General features: G+C 38.4%; 1 protein-coding gene across 3 annotated transcripts; it reads left to right on the forward strand.

Annotated features, from left to right (window-relative positions):
- Positions 1-7,475: 7,475 nt before the first annotated feature.
- On the forward strand, positions 7,476-18,330 carry slc47a1 (solute carrier family 47 member 1). Of its 3 annotated transcripts, XM_081719765.1 has the most exons (19): positions 8,047-8,177; positions 9,617-9,686; positions 10,087-10,188; positions 10,445-10,513; positions 10,635-10,783; positions 12,591-12,611; positions 13,030-13,072; positions 13,284-13,328; positions 13,427-13,524; positions 13,919-14,016; positions 14,495-14,608; positions 15,019-15,086; positions 15,406-15,514; positions 15,801-15,876; positions 16,084-16,153; positions 16,534-16,666; positions 17,311-17,405; positions 17,573-17,707; positions 17,883-18,330. In XM_081719765.1, exons 2-19 carry the CDS (start codon positions 9,684-9,686, stop codon positions 18,150-18,152), a joined length of 1,698 nt encoding a protein of 565 aa, XP_081575891.1. In that variant the 5' UTR covers positions 8,047-8,177; positions 9,617-9,683; the 3' UTR covers positions 18,153-18,330. The 3 variants fall into 3 exon arrangements, with proteins under 3 accessions (XP_081575890.1, XP_026874570.2, XP_081575891.1); XM_081719764.1 differs by lacking the exon at positions 9,617-9,686 and having other exon boundaries at positions 7,476-8,177; XM_027018769.3 differs by lacking the exons at positions 9,617-9,686; positions 12,591-12,611 and having other exon boundaries at positions 7,498-8,177.
- Positions 18,331-18,820: the final 490 nt, after the last annotated feature.

Consider the following 18,820-nt stretch of genomic DNA (forward strand, 5'->3'; position numbering starts at 1 on the left):
AACACAGGGATGGTGGCTGTGTCAGTGCCTGTTTCTTCATGTGGGATGAGGAGGTAGAGATTTCCTTATGAGGGAAGATAAATGTCATAAAGATATAACATTCATGTCATAAAGACTGGGTCAACATGAATCTGAAGTTTATGTTTTATATCACTGTTATATCACAAAACAGTTCATTGGCGCTTCATTGGCTCTCTGAACACTTTTTGTGTGCAGTGTAATTTTGACAGATAGTGTAACATTTATTTTAATGTGCAATATTCATATTAAGTCATCTCGGCACTCAAATATCTGTGTTTCTATTTAAGTTCATTATTTTATTTTATTATTTTTTTAATCCTTTCAAAAAGGTTCATATTTAGGGTTTTAAAAGGGAATGATCTGTCCACCAGATGGAGTAGCTTGACTGTAGTGAGCTCACTGGGAGAGTTGTGCCCAAAGAAGTAAAGAAGTATTTTGAGATGGAAAATGCTTTGTGAAACTAAGTTTAAAACGTTTATAAACTTCTTACTAACTAAAATCATCCTTCCCAAATTGTTCATCTGTTTTCAATGTTTCAAATTGTTCAACTACTTTCAATAACCCAAGACGAAGGCTGTGTTAGGCTGGGTGGCGTGAACATGGTGTTCTCCACAAAAAAATGTAAATGAAATATATGTCACTGCACTAGAGACTGATCATATGTCTGTTAGTTAGGTGGCTAGTATTATCTTATTTTCATTTACATAGTTTGTCTGACGTTCTAATCTAGAGCAATTTACTTATCAGGATGACAGTCCAGTGCAAAAAAGTTATAGAGCTGCATTTGGACATCAAATATGTCTCAGTTGATCGGACAAGTTGTGTAAATCTGATTTTCCCATTGCTTTAAGGAGATGAATATGAGGTTTCATGTATTATCTAGCCATTAACCAGTGTTAAGGTTAAGGTGTTATGAAAAACTGCTGTCAGTATAAGACATAAAACAGTGATGTTTGAACTGTAGGAGCTTGCTGAATCGCTAATTGCAGACAATAAATTAGAAAACAGCTCAAATAACTACAGAAATATTTGAATCCTACTCTTCTGTTCTTTAAAAAATCTGAAATGGCATTAAACAAAGTGAAGTGATCTGAAATGAGGACGGAAGGAGAGATAGGAAAGTGGTTCCAGTTCTGTAGTTTTTATCTTGATGGCAAGTAGCTAGATACAGCTGACATTTTGAAAGTACTTATGTAATAATTAGTCCACTCTATATCTTTTAAAGTAAATATACTATTGCAGGCTACATATTTTCTTGTGTATTCCACAGGTATAAAGCCTTGACTTCCCCCTCTCAGAATCTTTGTACCGGCATTCATCAATAAAAATTCACACCTAATATATTTATCTATTCAGATCTATTTGTATTATGCAGACTACTGCCTTTCATTATTATATGAACACCAGTTCATTTATACTGATTGTTGTCCCTCACAGTCCCACGTTCCATCTTTTCCCTGCCTTGTGTATTTTACCCCAATGCATTCCAGAAACACTGACCAGACTCGAGATGTGAATTGTGGACCCCTATCCAATAATATATCCTTGGGAATGCCAAATATGCAGAATACCTAGGTGAATAACGTTTCAGGCAGTGGGTAGGCCTGGGAAGGCAATGAATCTTACCCCTCTGGAAAATCTATCCACGACAAGTACTGTATAAGTAAGTACTGTATTGTTTCCTTCAGCACAAGGAAGCTCAGGGACGAAATCCAGCACGATGTGCAACCAAGGTCTCGACAAGATTCAGGTACGTAGCATTTGTCACTCGGACATTCTATTGGAGTGACCATTCCTTGTGAGACCTGGTTTATTTCCTCATCCATCTACCATCTGATGGACATCAGGTGAACCCAGGTAGGTAATATGATTTCTTTCTCCTCGGTTCTCTTCTCACTCTGCTTTAGTATTACGATTTCCCTGATGATACATGATTTTAAAATTAAATCTGGAAAAGACCATCTGGTCTGGCGGGGGTTCAGTTGCCTAGCCGTATGCATATATTCCAAATTCCTATGATCTGTGATTATTAAAAAAGGATGATTAGCCCCTTCCAACCAATATCTCCATTCCTCCAAGACCAACTTGATGGCCAACAGTTTGCGCTCTCCAATGCCATAATTTTGTTCTGCAGGTGATAATTTCCTTGAAAAATATGCCATGGGATGTAGTTTTTCCCTGTTATGTAATTGAGAAAGGACAGCTCTAATACCAATGTTGGAAGCGTCAGCTTCTACTATAAACGGAATGTTAGGGTCCGGGTGTCTCAGTATTGGCGCTGTCGTGAAAGCCTCCTTTAATCTGTTGAATGCACTCAGTCCAGTTAAGGTGTTTAGACGATCCTTTGAGAAGGATCTGTTAGAGGAGCCGCTATACTACTGAAATTTCTGATGAATCGTCGATAAAAATTTGTGAAACCTAGGAAACTGGATCTTTTTGATGATAGTCGGTATGGGCCACTGCAGGATAGCATCTATTTTCTTGCCATCCATAGTCACTCCCCCATGACTTACTACATACCCCAGAAATCTGGTAGTGGTTGTATGAAATTCACATTTCTCCCCTTTCACATACAATCCATTATCCAGAAGAATCTTCAATACAGTTCTAACGTTGAATGTGTGTCTGAAGATCAGGTGAATAAATAAGGATATCGTCTATATATGTGATAACATACCTCCCTATGACTGCTCGAAGAGCATCGTTAATGAAAGCCTGGAACACCGATGGTGTAACGCTGAGACCGAATGGCATCACCTTGTATTCATAGTGTCCCTTGGTGGTGATGAAGGCTGTCTTCCACTGCTACAAAGATCTAATTTCATGAAGAATTTTTGTAGCTGTTCCAGGGCAATGGGGATGAGCGGAAACAGGTAAGCATATTTTTGGAGATCTGGTTTAGGATATGGTAGTCGATGCAGGGACAAAGACCACTGTCCTTCTTCTTTACAAAAAAGAAGCCTGACGCCAGAGGGGAAGTGGAGGACTGGATGAACCCTTGTTTCAGTGCCTCTTCTATGTACTGATCCATAGCTCTCTTTCTTCCTCTTGAGAGAGGGGGTAAACACATGCCTTGGGCAAGGTGGCACCCTCCACGAGTTCTATAGTGCAATCGTAGGAATGGTGATGGGGTAACTGTGTAGCTTTCTGTTTGCTAAAGATGCTGGCTAAGTCCAGGTATTCTTTAGGAAGGGAAAAATGATGCTCGTAAGCAGGATTCTCTATAGTCGTGGAACAGAGTGTAAGTGTGGGTAAGGACAAACAGGTCTTTGACAATAATCCAACCACTGCGTTATCTGAGGCCAGGCTATACTTGGGTTATGCTGCTCCAGCCAAGGAAGGCCTAGAATAACTGAGAAGGAGGATGTTGGTAGGACCAGGAATGAGATGAGTTCTGAGTGAAGTGCACTGGGTGTGAGTTTTATCAATGTGGTATGGAGAGATATGGTCCCAGCTCCTACGGGTGCTCCGTCCAATCGAAGGGGCTTGGGTAATGGTGCTAGTCTTCTATAACACGAGCATGAAGGAAGTTGCCTTCTGCCCCGCAATCCGCTAGGGCTGTGAAAATAGATGAGGGAGTTTGAGATCCAATACAAACTGGTAACATAAAACATTTTGCAACAATACTGAGTCTATGCAATGTCTCTACCTGGACTTGAGGAGTGGAAATCTTGTTCCCTCTCTGTTTATGAGAAACATTGCGATGTGGTTTGAGATGACAATCCATGATTATATGACTTGCTGATCCACAATACAGACACAGACCTTCCTGGAACCAATGCCTCCATTCCTCCTCAGATAAACGGGATGAATCACAATGCGGGTACTCCACTTTGGGTTCTTGCGTGAATTCATATCTTGGACTAGGGTGGGGGTAGGTGGGGCAAGAATTATTGGTTATCCGTGGTCTCCATTCATGAAGATAATTATCCAGGCGTATGGCAAGAGCCATAAGTTGATCTATCTTGAGTTCATCATCCCGGCATGCCAACTTGTGCAATACATCTCAATTCAGCCCATGTCGAAATTGTACAATCAATGTAATTTTCTCTTGGCTGGGGGGGGGGGGGGGGGTGGTGGTGGTGTACTACTGAAGTATAGAAAACCTTGACACTTCTCAGGAGATCCGTTGTATTTCTCAGGTTTACATACTGGACAGGTGGGTTGAGCACTATTAACCGGGGTAGACAGGTGTGGGGTTGAACTGGGTCAAAGGAGCTGACATCTGTAGCCTGAACGCAAGTTCTCTAAAACAATGACTTAGCTCATACAGGTGTGTTTGTTGGTCTGCCTGTTGTTTCGTGACCATGTCCATAGATCGTGTGAATCCCTCTAGCACCTGCTGGTGCTGATTGAGTAGTTGGCCTTGGCTGGTAAGGGCTTCCTTAATAGCATCTGAATTTGCCATCTGCATGGAGGTGAAGTATTCTGTGACGGGTCGGGCAAAAACAGAAGCTTGCAGGTTGGATTCATCGTTGTGCAATAATCCAGTGTGATGACAAAAGGGGAAGATAAAGGGATAATCCAAATCGTAGAGATCTTAACAGTCCGAGTCAGAAACCAGAAGATCACAATGTAACCAGGCAGACACTCCAAAAGGGGCAGGCAAAATACAACAACGAGGAATACTAAGAAAAGGTATGGTACACAAAAAGACAATCCAAAATAACACTTGGTCTGCTTCTAGAGACTATTGGTAATACTTTGCAAAGATTTATAGTTAGAAACAGTCTTATATAATCCAATAATCAGGACATACAGGTGAGTTCAATATTCTGGTGACACTGATCTGATTGAAGGCTTCCGATTGGTTGAGTTGTTGACTGGGTGACAAACGGGTTGCTGGGTATTGTAGTGTGTCAGGGGATTTGGCATTTGACATTGGTACATTGACTGCCTTCCAATATTAGAACAGTTGTGCTCCATGGGCCATTGATGTCAGAGGGGAATGTCAACTCTGGCAAATGGTACAGAACAAGCGATACGCCACAGTGGACCAGTTAACCTCTGTAATGAACATAGGAGCAATGAGGAGAGTGTCAGGGATCACCATTGAGCAAACACTGTTATGTCTGGGCCTGTGAAGCAGAGGTATGGTTAAGATGCCAATGTTAAGTAATATTCATTTTCAACATCACCTCTGGTTTGCATGGGAGTATCATAATTGGACACTGGAGGATTGGAAAAATGTTGCCTTCTCAGACAAATCTAGGTTTGTGCTGCATATAGTGAACAGATGGTAGTGTATACAGCAGCAAATGCATGATAACTGCCTCCAAGAGACAAATGTGGGCCAAATGCAAGGAAGTGGCAGTGTACATGTCTGGAGGATATTTTCCTGGCATGATCTTGAACTACTAATATCACTCCATGAGTCTCTGAACACAAACTTGGCAATCCTAGCAGATTATGCACACATCATACATGTTGATGTTGTTTCCCGATGGTGTCCTTTCTTGGCCTGCTAACTCGCCTGATCTCAATTGGGTGGAGCCCATCTGGGAATACTTGGATTGCCAGGTTTTACCGTGCTGATCCCCAGCCACACAATCTGAGGGCCTCAATGCTCTGCTGCAGTTGGAATGGACACAAGTGTCTCTCGGTACCTTCTGTCACATATTACTGTCCATGCCACGATGCATCGCTAGTGTCACCTGAGCCAAGGGTGCATATTCCCACTAATAGGTATGTGTAAAAATATTCTGATATGAATCTGTACACTAGATAAATTACATATGTAATCAGAGATTAACACTGAACTAGAAAATACTGTTTCATCAGATTTGTTACTCTGGTCATGCTGGTTGTCAACTCTGTTAGCTTCTAAGAAATCATTTGAGTAAAAACATTCTTATTTTAGCCACAGGGAATACATTCCAGAGGGAAAGTATTAAAAAGAGAAAAACAACCTTTTTGAGTACAGACCTTTTGTACTTTGATAAATCACTGTTTTTGGCCTATAAGCATATCCATTAAGAAGCTAGATAACATTATTTAATGAAATAATTTGATATAAAATAATGAAATACAAAAAAGAAATTACATTTTACTACTTTGATTGGGTAAAAAAAAAAGTGTCCTATTAAGGATACAGATATGCTGTCATGATAGAAGACAAGGATCAAAATGCAAGACTTTAGGAAATTTAATAATAAGCAGCAGCACAGAGGAGCAGTGCTAGTCAAGGGTAAACAAAATAACAGTTCCAAAAAAAACTAGACTGGAGAGCAAAGGTAGAAAACCAGCAGGAAGAGAGTGGTCACAAAGGCAAAAAACAGACTCAAAACACTGCAGAGGCAATACATCATAACAAGGAAGTTGGGAGAGAGGGATTAAATAGGAAGCTGATAGGGAATGACAGGTGCAGGACATTAGTATTCAGAAAATGATGTATGAGGTGGGCATATTTGGTTTTTTGATGCACTTTATTTGGTTGTTCTGGGAGTGTAGTGGTTTGTGAACATGACACATGCACAGAAGCTTTCTCTTTTAAAGTATTTGCTCTAGATTGATGAACTGTGGCCTGAAAATCATTAATGTGGACATAATCATTACACAAAAAAACAGATCAATCTGAATTAAAAATGAATTGAAAATGAAAAACACATTTCAAAAACAATAGTTTCCTACTACTTTTGTTTTCTTTCACAAAATGATATAGGTCATTTGACATTTCATCCTTTTAAAAGTGATAAGGTGCTCTTGTCATAAATTGACCAATACATTGTTTTGATTCAGTGAATAACAATGAATAGACAAAATGTCACACTTTATAATGTATCTTATAATTGCCAATAGAGAGAGAGGGAACCAGGGGAGGATCAACTATGACAATTCAGTCTTTCTAATCACTAACCACTTCCTAATAATGAGCAGGACATGTTTCAAAACCTTCTTCTCTTCCCTTCCATATGTTGGCAACATATACTATTCTACATACTAGTATACTACATATACTATAATTGAATACAGTCTTACTCCACAAAAGCATACTTTACATTTTATTAACCTTGCTATATAGTAAAATAACATAGAAAAAGCATATACATTATAAAATTAGTGTGAATCAATATAGTTCTAGTTATTATTGATTATAGAATATATAACAATGGTGATAATAAATATAATTGAACCATGTTGTGGTTCAGTGGAAGTTGTGCAAGACTAGTTGGGTTGATTGGAGTTAAACATTGAAGTTTAAACTGTTAGTACATCCAAATAGTACATCCAAAGGTCATGTGTGATAAGCGATGCTGAACTCGATACTTTGTCCAATCTTTCAGAAATAGGTCTATCAGTCAACTTGAATGACTAATCTTCAGATGATTCTGATTCACAAAATTCTGAGCGCATTAAAGCATATTTTTTGAAACTACTGAATTGTAAATTCCTTGGCCATTTTAGCTGCACACTGGGAAAAGGCTTGAAGGATGTAATACATGTAATACTGCAGGGACAGCACTAAAAACAGAATCGTTTGTACAAATAAAAGATTTCACAAGTCTGACCCAGCTGAGGGAGTAATTCTCAGCTGCTTGAACTCAACGTTCATGGGGTTTCTCAGGGGTAAATATGTGACCTACATCCACTTCACCTCTGAATTCACCAGTGAATAAATTTTGGGGTTTAAGAGGCAAAAACTCTAGTACAAGCCCATATAAGGCACAGTATTTTATTTATGTAGGCATTCCTGATAAGATTACTGCTGTGTTTAACCCACCCCTTTTCAACCCCCTCCTTGCAAGTTCTTCTTGGCTCCAAAGGGGGAAGTAGAAAAAGCTTGCTTGTGGCCTCCCCATCTTGGGCTCACTGGGTGGCTGCAGGCAGCAGGTTACTTAATCTGTTACTCTCTACCAATTTTGCATTTGTTGTTTTTGCAACTTGGCTTCCATGGACTGACAGCACAATCTTGGATCTCGCTGTGGGACAGGATATTTCTTCTCGTGTTCTATCTCCCTCTGTTCTTTCCCCTCTTCCATGATTAAATGGACAAAGCTAGGATCCCAGAGGCTGCAGAATCCCTGGCAGGCAGTGGACAGGTCACCGAGGCAACAGCACCCAGTTCTAGGCTGTTCCGTTGTGGCTTTGTGCAACGCTGGGTACCCCTGGCTTACAGAGAGGAGCTCTATCAGGTCCTCCACCTAACTGGGCCTCTGGTGAGTTGCCTTTCCATTCACACATTTTCGCACATCACAGAAACTTCACTCATTTCAGAAAGCAGGAGCATCTCTTACGCAACAGTAGCAGATGTTGTGAGCTTCCAGACATGACAGATTGGTTATTTCTATGGCTATGACCTGGGTTTTAAAAATGTATTTTATGTTCAAATTCATTAAAAATGTCTATTATCCAAAGGCCTTTATAACACAAAATCAATTGCTATGTGCTTAATTTCTGTATTGGTACAATTACTGCACTATTACTGTACTATTGTCTAATCATCACATTTATATCCCTCTTGCATTATTTATTTATTAAGATAATTCTCTGATTTTAGACAAATGAAAATAATGACTTCATGCCACAGTTACATATATTTATATATGTAAGTTCATAACTACACCTAAGTTTATTTTTGTGCATGTCAGTTTAGGTGAATAAAGCGAAGTAGATCTTGGATTCAGCAACACAGTTGTCTCTAATATTACTAATCTAAGTCTCTAATATTACTAGAATTATACTGTGTTATCTGGATATAGAATCGCCAGTTGCTCTCATTTTGACAGCAAGTAATGGTTGGCTAAAATAGGTTTTAATAAACAGAGTTACGGGCGATCCATAAGCAAAGTAAAAAAGCAGGTTAGGCTCATACATAAGCACAATAGTTAACCAGGCAGACAAAACCGATGAGGGGATGACAGCAAAAAGAAACCAGGATAACTGGGCAAGGAGTCAAAGCCAGAAAATTAAACAAAACTGGGAAGACAAATGCCTTAGAAACACTAGACAACTTTGAACAAGACTTTGCAAAGAACATGACAAACTCAAGGGGTATATATACAAAGTGAAATCACAGATGGAATGGACAACATGTGAATTCAATAGATAGGGACTGGAAACAAAACAGGAGGATTATGGGGATTGTAATTCATGGGTGGCACACTGGCACACACACATACACACACACACACACACACATATATATACATATATATATATATTTGAAGAAAACCAAACTATGCTTTAACTCCACTGCCTGCTCTTAACTGGTCAGACATGGTGGTGCATCTATAATGGTATGGGCAGCCATTTGATTTGGGTCCCTTAGCAGATAATTATGCTCTTTGGCCTCTTTGAATTTTCACAGAATGAAATCTGAGTTGGTTTTACAGGAACAGGAGCACAGTATAATGCAAATAATGCTCCCTCATTATATTCCTACACATACTGCTAAATAAACTGAATGAACACCAGAATGAAACAATGGTCTCTCTGGTCACCGGATTTAAACATCATTGAACTTTTAGAGTATGTTTAGAGTGTAACTCCTCTAAAAGATTTTGTTTTGTCTTCTTGTCTGGTCCAATAGTCCAGTACAGTTTAGAAATTAAATGTCATATATATTGTTACATACTATCTTGTGCCTTTAAAAAAGCCACACCACACAATAGGATGACCACCAATCCACACCTGAATTAAAATCCTCACCGATAGTTTACAATATGGTAAGTATTTTCTGAAGGACTGAAACTGTTATAAATGCAACAGCAGACTTTTTAGGTGCTTGTTTTTAAATGAGCTCTTTCACAGTTTGTCCATCCTTTCTATGTATAATTTCTGTGCTTTTGCACAGGTTTGGGCACATTAGTACTATAAATGTGTCCAGACATCAATCAGAAATAGGACAACCCAGTCACTGAAATGTTTTAAAAAAAATTAGTCTACCAGAAAATGTCATTACCACAAATGTTCCATTTTTTGTCACTTTGTTCCATAATCAGTGGTTAATAGTCAGTTTACTGCATAAGTCTAAGCAGGAACTACCTACTTCAGGTGCCCACAGACCTGCGCTGTAGCACCATTGGACTACCTAATGCTGGAATTTTTGTTTTTGTGTTTTTGCAGCTCATTTCCCGGATCCTAAGCTTTCTTCAGCCTTTTGTTAACACCATATTTGTTGGTCAGCTAGGCAATGCTGAACTGGCTGGATATGCCCTGGCATCTGCGGTAATGCCTATTTATTATTTGTTTAATCCAGTAGGGTCCCTAGCTGCATGGTAGAGTCAAATGTTTATCATTCTCCTCTGAGAATGGCAATGTTACCAGTAGATTAACAAAGTTAGTTGTACTCTTAATGTGTCTAGTAAGTCTTTACTGAGGCCCCCTGGCAACTGATGAAAATTCAATGCATGCATTTCAAGAAAGGAAGGTGAATGTGATAAGAGAAATCATTGCAAATGCAGTTCAATCTTACCTGTTTTAGACCCTCAGTGTTACCACAATTGCAACAGGATATGGTCTGGCCTTAGCATGTGACACACTGGTGTCTCAGGTGAGTTCCCCAGAGAAACAGCATAAGACAAAGGCTCGTTTGCTCTTATACATTATTTTTCAAATTACGCACATCTGCGCTGTATGCTCTCTCATGCTAATCTGTGGCGGCCATGTTGTAGACATTCGGCAGTAAGAAGCTAAAGCGCGTGGGGGAGATCTTGCAGAGGAGTGTCCTGATCCTGCTGCTCTTCTGTCTGCCATGCTGGGCCTTGCTCATTAACGCCGAGTCCATTCTGCTGGCCATGCAGCAGCAGGCTGAGGTGGCCAGGTGAGACTTGCCAGAATACATGCAGTGTCTATACTGAAAGTTCTTATGACAGGCTACTATCACTCTTAAAGGAAAGTTTCACTGTTTCCTGACACTTTATATATATATCTATTCATACTTAAACTGACTTTCCTGAGACTGGTGGAAGTAAGGATGTAAACAGGGAAAGATGTATCTTCTGTTTTATGGTATAACTGTAATGGTCAAACCGTGACGTTCCTTTTGGACTACTTTTAAACCCATCATAAGACAAATGTGTCAACATTTTGAAACTTTAGAAGAAAAGCCTAGTAATAACTCAATGTTATTTCCCACCATTTTCATACATTTGCAGTAAGAATATGTGACATTTTGATTTGGATTTCTATTACTTACTTTTTTGTCTTAGTTGGACTGAAGTGTTTAAGGTGCAATATCTTGCCCTCACTGCAAGACATGGACTCCAAATAGACAGTAGCTTAATTAACACCACATGTTCCAGTTCACATAACATTATCAGTGAGCTGAAATAGATTAAAGAAAATATAAAATTTACTTTTGAGATGATCTTCAGTTTCCCAAGTGATCAATCTGGGAAAATAAATTCTTGAGTTCCTGATCAATTCAGCAGCTTATAAAAACAAATAAATCACATGAAACTTAATTACTGACGATTGCAAACACGAGAGGTTTGCTTAATAAATTGTCAGTTTTACTTGCAACATGACAAGTCATTGTTTGTTTCAAAGGTATAATAAACTTATAGTTCAAAGGATAACCTTCCTTACACATAAACTCAGAGACCCATTTAATTCCTTTTAAAAAGACCATTATGTACAAGTTATTAATTGTTCAGTATCAGGAAAAAGTAGAAAGCATATTTAACAGAAAATTACACCAAAGCCTCCACAACTACACTTTTTTTCTGTATTGTGTGGCCACGTTTTGTCTTTGTTGCATCTTTCATTTTTTTTCAGAAGACTTTTATTTCCTCAGAGAAATATGTACTAATATCTTCCCATACACCTTGTAAATACATCTGAAGTTCAGGTTGCATTTTTTGTTTTTCATGATTCACATAATCTCAACCCCATTCCATGATGAACTCTGGGCTCTGTGGCAACCAGTGCATTGTTCTGAGAGCACACGCTGCTTCTTTCGTTGATATGTATGTTTTGATCTTCTCACCAGTTTGTTTGGGGTCATTATCTTGCTGTAGAATTAGGTTATTCCTAATCAAACATTTTCCAGAGGTTTATTGCAATAAAAATAAGTTGTACATTTTATTTTCCTTGAATGAAAACAAATCACCAGCTCCAAATGTTGGAATCCTCAAACTCAAAATGATCCTCCATCATGCATTACTGATAATTCATTGCTATATTATTTCCTTGGCATACATACTGCCTTCTTTGAATTTGGACTCATCAGTCTGTAAAATATTACGTCTCAATTAAGCTGATCATTTTTGGTATTCTTGTGCAAATTTTTTATTACCTTTTTAAAGTAACAGCTTATTGATAGTTACATGTTGTTTCAGATGTAATGTTTTGAGTTGTGTTCTCACAGTAGGAGTATGCAAAACAATTCCTGTAATTCTTTTTTCCAATCTTAAATAAAAGAGGAGCTTGATTTTCTCTGGCTTCTCAAAGATGAAATCTTCAAGTACTGTTCATCTGATGGTGATACTTTTGATTGTCTCCCAGATCTTACACAGTTGTTATTGTCAAGTCTTAGTTTCTGTATATGTTTACATTTTAAATTGAACTCCAATGTTGGTCTTGTTTTTAAACTTATTTACATTTTGCTTTCTTCTTTCTTATACAAGTAACATGCAAAATGGCTTCAGGTAACCATTTTTAATTCACATAAGAAAGAAATTTGCCATGTAGCTAAGGTGTTTTTTGGGTCGTTGCTTGTATCGATGTCAGGGTGTTTTTGAATAGTAACAAAGTGAGATCTTAAATAACACCTTTTGTTGGGAGTACACTGCTGTACCTAACTGGTTTTAATGTGGAAATTATGGAAGAGTTGAAGAATTATAAAAAAAAAACTGGACAGATTCAAATTTGACAAATTCGACATTATACATAGATCTTGAGGCTTTTGTATTGTGTTTCCTCCAGTTTTCTGTTACTGAAAATTAAATAACTGATAACCTACTGGCCATTTTCATTGGAAAGTAAATAAATGAAAAGGTGTTCTCTAATATTTGCGGTTCTCTATATACACTGTTGAGTAGTTTTATCTTTCTCCCTTTAACACAGAATTGCACAGGTGTATGTGCTTGCATTTCTGCCAGCTGTACCTGTAAGTGACTTCAGTTATGACCATTATATTTATTACAACTTAAGTCTGCTTGTGTGTTTTGAGTAGGTAAACTAAAAATGTAACAAATACGAAACAAAGACCATGAAATAAACATTTTTAACACTTGTGTGAAACAAATGAATAGTGTGAGATTTTCAGGCTACATTACCTCATAAATAACTCTCTCTCCCCATCTCTCCATATGTATCAGGCAACGTTTTTGCACCAGCTGCAGGTGTCGTACCTTCAAAACCAGGTATAGTGCTTTGGCTTCTACACCTACAGCTGAGCCCAAGAGGGTGTCTCCGGGTTCAGAATGTGCTGTCATAAACTGATAATGTCTTTCTGCCTCAGGGGATCATTCTGCCTCAGATGTACACCGCCGCCGCAGCCAACATACTGAACGTGGTGGTCAACTATGTCCTCATCTTCTGGATGGAACAAGGTGTAATGTAGGAGTGCCTGCCTGTATTGCCCTTACCTATATGTGTGTGTTTCTTATTATATGCTAATAATCCTTTTGTAGTATGATTTTCTTTGTTGTTGTTGTTGCTGTTTTTATAAACAAATCACTCATTTTTTTCAAAATGCTCTTATACATTCTTTTTCAAATAGACTGGCTTATACATAATTCATTTTTACTAGCTTTACATTGAGTAGAAAATATTTTGAGAGAATTTAGATTTGTGAGGGCTATAGCTATAATTTTCTTCAGGGTTATGGATAATCTATATCTATAATTATTGTGGTGCTCTGTAATTTTTTTGTAATAAATTTAAAGATTAAGACACTTGCTTGAATGAACATGCAGCTTCTGTGTATGTTTGTGTGTGTGTGTTTTCTCAGGGGCTCTGCTGTGGCCTGTAGCATTGCAAACATCTCCATCTGTCTCCTGCTGTTTGGTTACATACGCTGGAAAAAGCTGCATGTCAAGACATGGGGTGGTGAGCAGTCTGTAGGCACACACACACACACACACACACACACACACACACACACACACACACACACACACACACACACACACACACACACACACACACATACAATTACTCAGAGGACTGAAGTGACCCCTAGTGGCTACTTTCGGGGATGAAGGGAATAATAGTCATAATCATCATCATCATCATGATAATATTCTAATAATCATAATTATCATCAATCTATAGCACTTTTTATGTTAGCTGCAAAATTTCAAACTTTCTATATTCCAGAACTTAGGACATATTTTTGAAAGAACTTCTCACTGAGTTTCAAACGACCTCAGTGATTAGAATTAGGACTGCCTTACATAAGTGAAGTGGTCTGGATGGGCTGTAAGGCTTCAAGAGAGCAACAGGATGTGCCAGAGATACGTTTACAGTCAAATAAAACTGAGGGGTTTATGAATAAGTTCATGAATTACTTTGTCTCCCCCTACAGGCTGGTCCATCGCATCACTGCAGGAGTGGGATACATTCATGCAGCTAGCCATACCTAGCACACTAATGCTCTGTTTTGAGTGGTGGATTTATGAAATTGGAGGTTTCCTTGCAGGTGTGTATGTATGTAGAGGTGTACTTCTACATGGAACCTTAATATATGAAATCTTTTCTTGCCTTTTATTTATTTATATATATATATATCCCTTTTATTTATATATATATTTAGATTTTTTGCATTTTATTTTTTTCATTACAAACGTTTTTAAACATGAGTATTACTGCTTTAGGTTGGTGGATTCTTGTTTTAATCACCTATTATCATATTAATCATTATCATCACATCTAATTTTTATCAAGTCTGATGCAACAGTACTAAAATACACTATATTTGTATAGCTCACAAACACTTTTATCTCTTATGTCAGTGTATCTCCTTTATCATCTTTCCGATGCAATGTTTCATTCAGCAAATTAAATCTTCCTTGTGCTCCTAACCCCGCCCCCTTCTCTTCTCATTGGTAGGCATGCTGGGAGAGGTTGATCTTGCTGCCCAGCATGTGCTGCTGGAGCTGAGTGCCATCATTTACATGGTGAGCAGTGAGTTATACTGGGCTTTGGCACTCATTGACAGAGGCATGCTTATAGCAGCATAATCCTGTCAAACATTGTGTCCAGGCCTGTGAGCCATTAGCAAGTTTGGGGCCTGACTTTGCAGGTGAAATAGTACAGAGGTCGGCAGTGAGAGAAGAAGAGGAGATGTTTTGTGTGCAATACTGCTGTTATACCGTAGGACAAAGATACTCTAAAAACGAGGTCTGGCTGTCAGAATAGCCAACAACACACCCGGCGCATATTATCATTTAAGGATACTGCATCTGTATGATGTCTAACTGCCATGTGTCCATCCAGTTTCCTCTGGGTGTACATGCTGCAGCTTGTGTACGTGTAGGTAATGCTTTGGGCGCAGGAGACACCGCAAGAGCCCTTATCACCAGCAAAGTGACCCTCACTGTCTCAGGTCAGAGGACCACACACATTCTACCATAACAGTGACATATTATACTTCAACAAGCACAGGCCACAGACAAAAATAGAGCTTGTCAATGCATCTCATATGACACTCAATATGATACAGTGCATATTGTGTCCCCAGAACAGAGGTTTTCTAGATGATACCTCACTCCAAGGAAACATTTGTGATAGAAATTTTGTCCCTAGCTACTTTTTCTGTAACAGCTTTGTACCTCTGAATTTACACTGTTGAGCATCTGTGACACAACAGGATGTTGTTTTCTGCACCTTAGGTATACTGGCTTTATTACAGGGCATTGTGCTGGGTTTCACAAAATCAGTATTGGGCTTTATCTTTACAAGTGATGTGTAAGTCACTAGTACCTTGATCTATCAGCAGTGTTATCATCAATGCATTTGATAAATATTTTAGAGTATTGATATGGTGTTAAATGATAGAAATGATCTCAAACCTGATATCTGATTCTGCCTGAATATACTGAATTGTATGCTGTTAAAATATAATTGATTAGTTGTTTTCTGAAATAAGCTGTTCTCTGTTTTACCCTACTCTAGGACCATTGTAAATATTGTCTCAGAAAATATGACATTCTACATTTTTTTACAGTTTTTTGATGCCCTTGTGGTAAGTTGTTACTGTCGATTGGAAACTAAGTTTAGTTGGTGGTGATAATCAGAATGGTCAAAATTATTGTCATAGATGTCATAAAACTGCTTTTCTGACATTTCTTTTTGTTTGATAGTGTAATATGGAGTATCTAGATATATAATATATAGCTACTTAGTGCAAGGGCAGTGGTAGCACAGTGGGTAAGGTACTTACCTTATAATTGGAAGGTTGCTGGTTCAATGCCCTTAACCCTCAAGTGCTACTCTGTCATAATAGTAAGTTACTTTGGATAAAAGTGTCATGTAAATCCTTATAGATAATCTCTGACTGTAAATTGCACTATATCTATAAATCTATCACATTTCAATATCTTGTGGTTTTTACTATCTTTGTAGTGTGTGAGTTCTGGGATTCTTCTGGGCTCAGGGAAGCAGAAGATAGCAGCCATATCCAACCTAATCTGTTACTACTGTATTGGACTCCCTCTTGGAATATCACTGATGTTTGCTGCAGATCTTAGGATTCTGGGTAACCCCTACTCCACATATTTCCATCACACCACCTCTGACAGGCTTTGACAGTTGATCCTGCCTCCTCATTCAGAAGCAGAAACTGGCACAAGTGGGCCACAAAACAAGTGCATTTTAGTTTGTCCTTTGTTTGTCACTAACCTAAGGATAAACTGGAATAGTCAAAAGCAACGATAAACAGTTAATCTAGCTAGCCATTTTACGTTAGGTGGATACAATAGCTAGCAGCTAGATTTTCAGTGAGCTGACAATGAACTCCATAGTTACAAATAGCAACTCTATATTAATCTATAAGGAAAAGATTTAGGCTATACCTAACACCACTAAGTACCCTGAAGTCCTGTTGTTACAAATGTTGTACCCATATCACAAAGCATACAATTAGGACTTTAGGAAAAAGCCAATGGAAAATACAATTACTTTTCTGGTGCCAAATGTTCTAGTACTTTGTGTAGTGGACAAACACCCATACACTTTAATTGATAGATAGAGTATGGCCTAAATAATTTCTAAATCTAATCTGCATATGTGGTGTAGCAAATGAATGAAGAATATAGTCATATTTTACAGTATGTTGCAGTATTATTTTTGTTGAAAATGCTTTATGTGACTTCTTTGACCGTCTCTCATTGGACTCTTCAGGTCTGACCCTTGGCCTCCTGGTCTGTGTTGTCATCCAGGCTTGCTTTTTCATCACACTCATCTTTAAACTCAACTGGAAAAAAGTGACACAGCAGGTAGGGCTAAGGCATAGAGCTACTTTAGCTAGATATAGAAGAAAAAGGGTCAAAGTTCACTTGATTATATTACCGTAAGGATCCCATTCACCATCATGTTGTGCTGATTATGCAGAAACTTTAGAGGAATCAAATCTGATTTTAGCTTCTGTGTGCTACAACTACAGGCCCAGAAACGTGCTGGAAAGACCACAAAAGCAACATGTGTAGTCCAGAAGGTGCCAGCCTGTACACCAGTAATTGACACATTGCTTCTTGAAGAACAGGACAGCGTGGAGCAAATTATTTATGGAGGAACTGTGGTGGGTGATAAGCACACAAAATCTGAACTTAATGGCCATTCATTGGACTACTGCCTGCTAATTTGTTTTAAATCACTTTTAGTCAAAAAGGATTTCACAGTCTACTTTACAAAATTGTAAAATGCTTAAAATTAATTTCTTTAAGAACAAAAAATGTTTCTTGTTTGCACTTTAGGCCCAGTTAATGAATGTTGGCTCTAAACTGGCTGTGGTTGAGGACGGTGAGCCAGGGGAGGGCCGTCCCAAATCTCTGCTCTCTGTCCCTCAACTAGTGCTGAGGAGAGGACTCACACTGCTGGCTGCACTCCTGGTCCTGGCTGCAGGGGTTGTGGTTCACCTGACCTGCCCTCTTCCAGAGCCTTTTCACCAAATTAAAAGCAACCTCACCATGGAGTGGTGGAACTACACCACCCCTGCTCCCTTTCCCAAAAGTAGAGCCAGTTAATCACTCACTATCCTGAGTGAGGCTAATTGTTCAGCTGAAATGATTGACACTGTAGTAGTAGTCCAACCACTTTTGAGCAGGTTTACCAAACATCTGGTCAGCATATTAAAACAAATATTTGCCTTCTTGCCTTGTAAACTACCCATTACAAGTGCACACACACACACACACACACACACACACACACACACACACACACACACAAAAAAAACCCAAAAAAAACAAAAAAACAATGGTGATAAAGTCCTAAATCATGTATGAAAGTTTTCATTCTGTGTGGGCCTGAACATTGGCTGATGTATATGGCTGGTCCTCAATGGCCCACAGGGCAGAGCCAAAGAAGAGGAGTCTCATTTATAATGAGAGAGAGAGAGAGAGAGAGAGAGAGAGAGATAGACACAGTGACATGCTTCTGATACCACAGGTAAAAACTACTGCCCCTATTTTTTTAAAATCAGGTTTAAATAATTGTCAGAATATGCTGATTATATACAAAATAGGTCTAATTTTAAAGTAGTTATTAATGTAAATGTTTGAGATTAAGGTACTCAGGTAGTTTGTCATATTATTCAAAATGTGATATATTATATGCCATTGTGAAAATGTGCTTTATCAGTATTGTTTTCAGTATGAAATGTAGTATTACCAAATTATCAATGAAATTCATT

Source organism: Electrophorus electricus, chromosome 8 (assembly GCF_041902795.1).
Source record: "Electrophorus electricus isolate QZ-2024a chromosome 8, ASM4190279v1, whole genome shotgun sequence".
NCBI lineage: Eukaryota > Metazoa > Chordata > Actinopteri > Gymnotiformes > Gymnotidae > Electrophorus > Electrophorus electricus.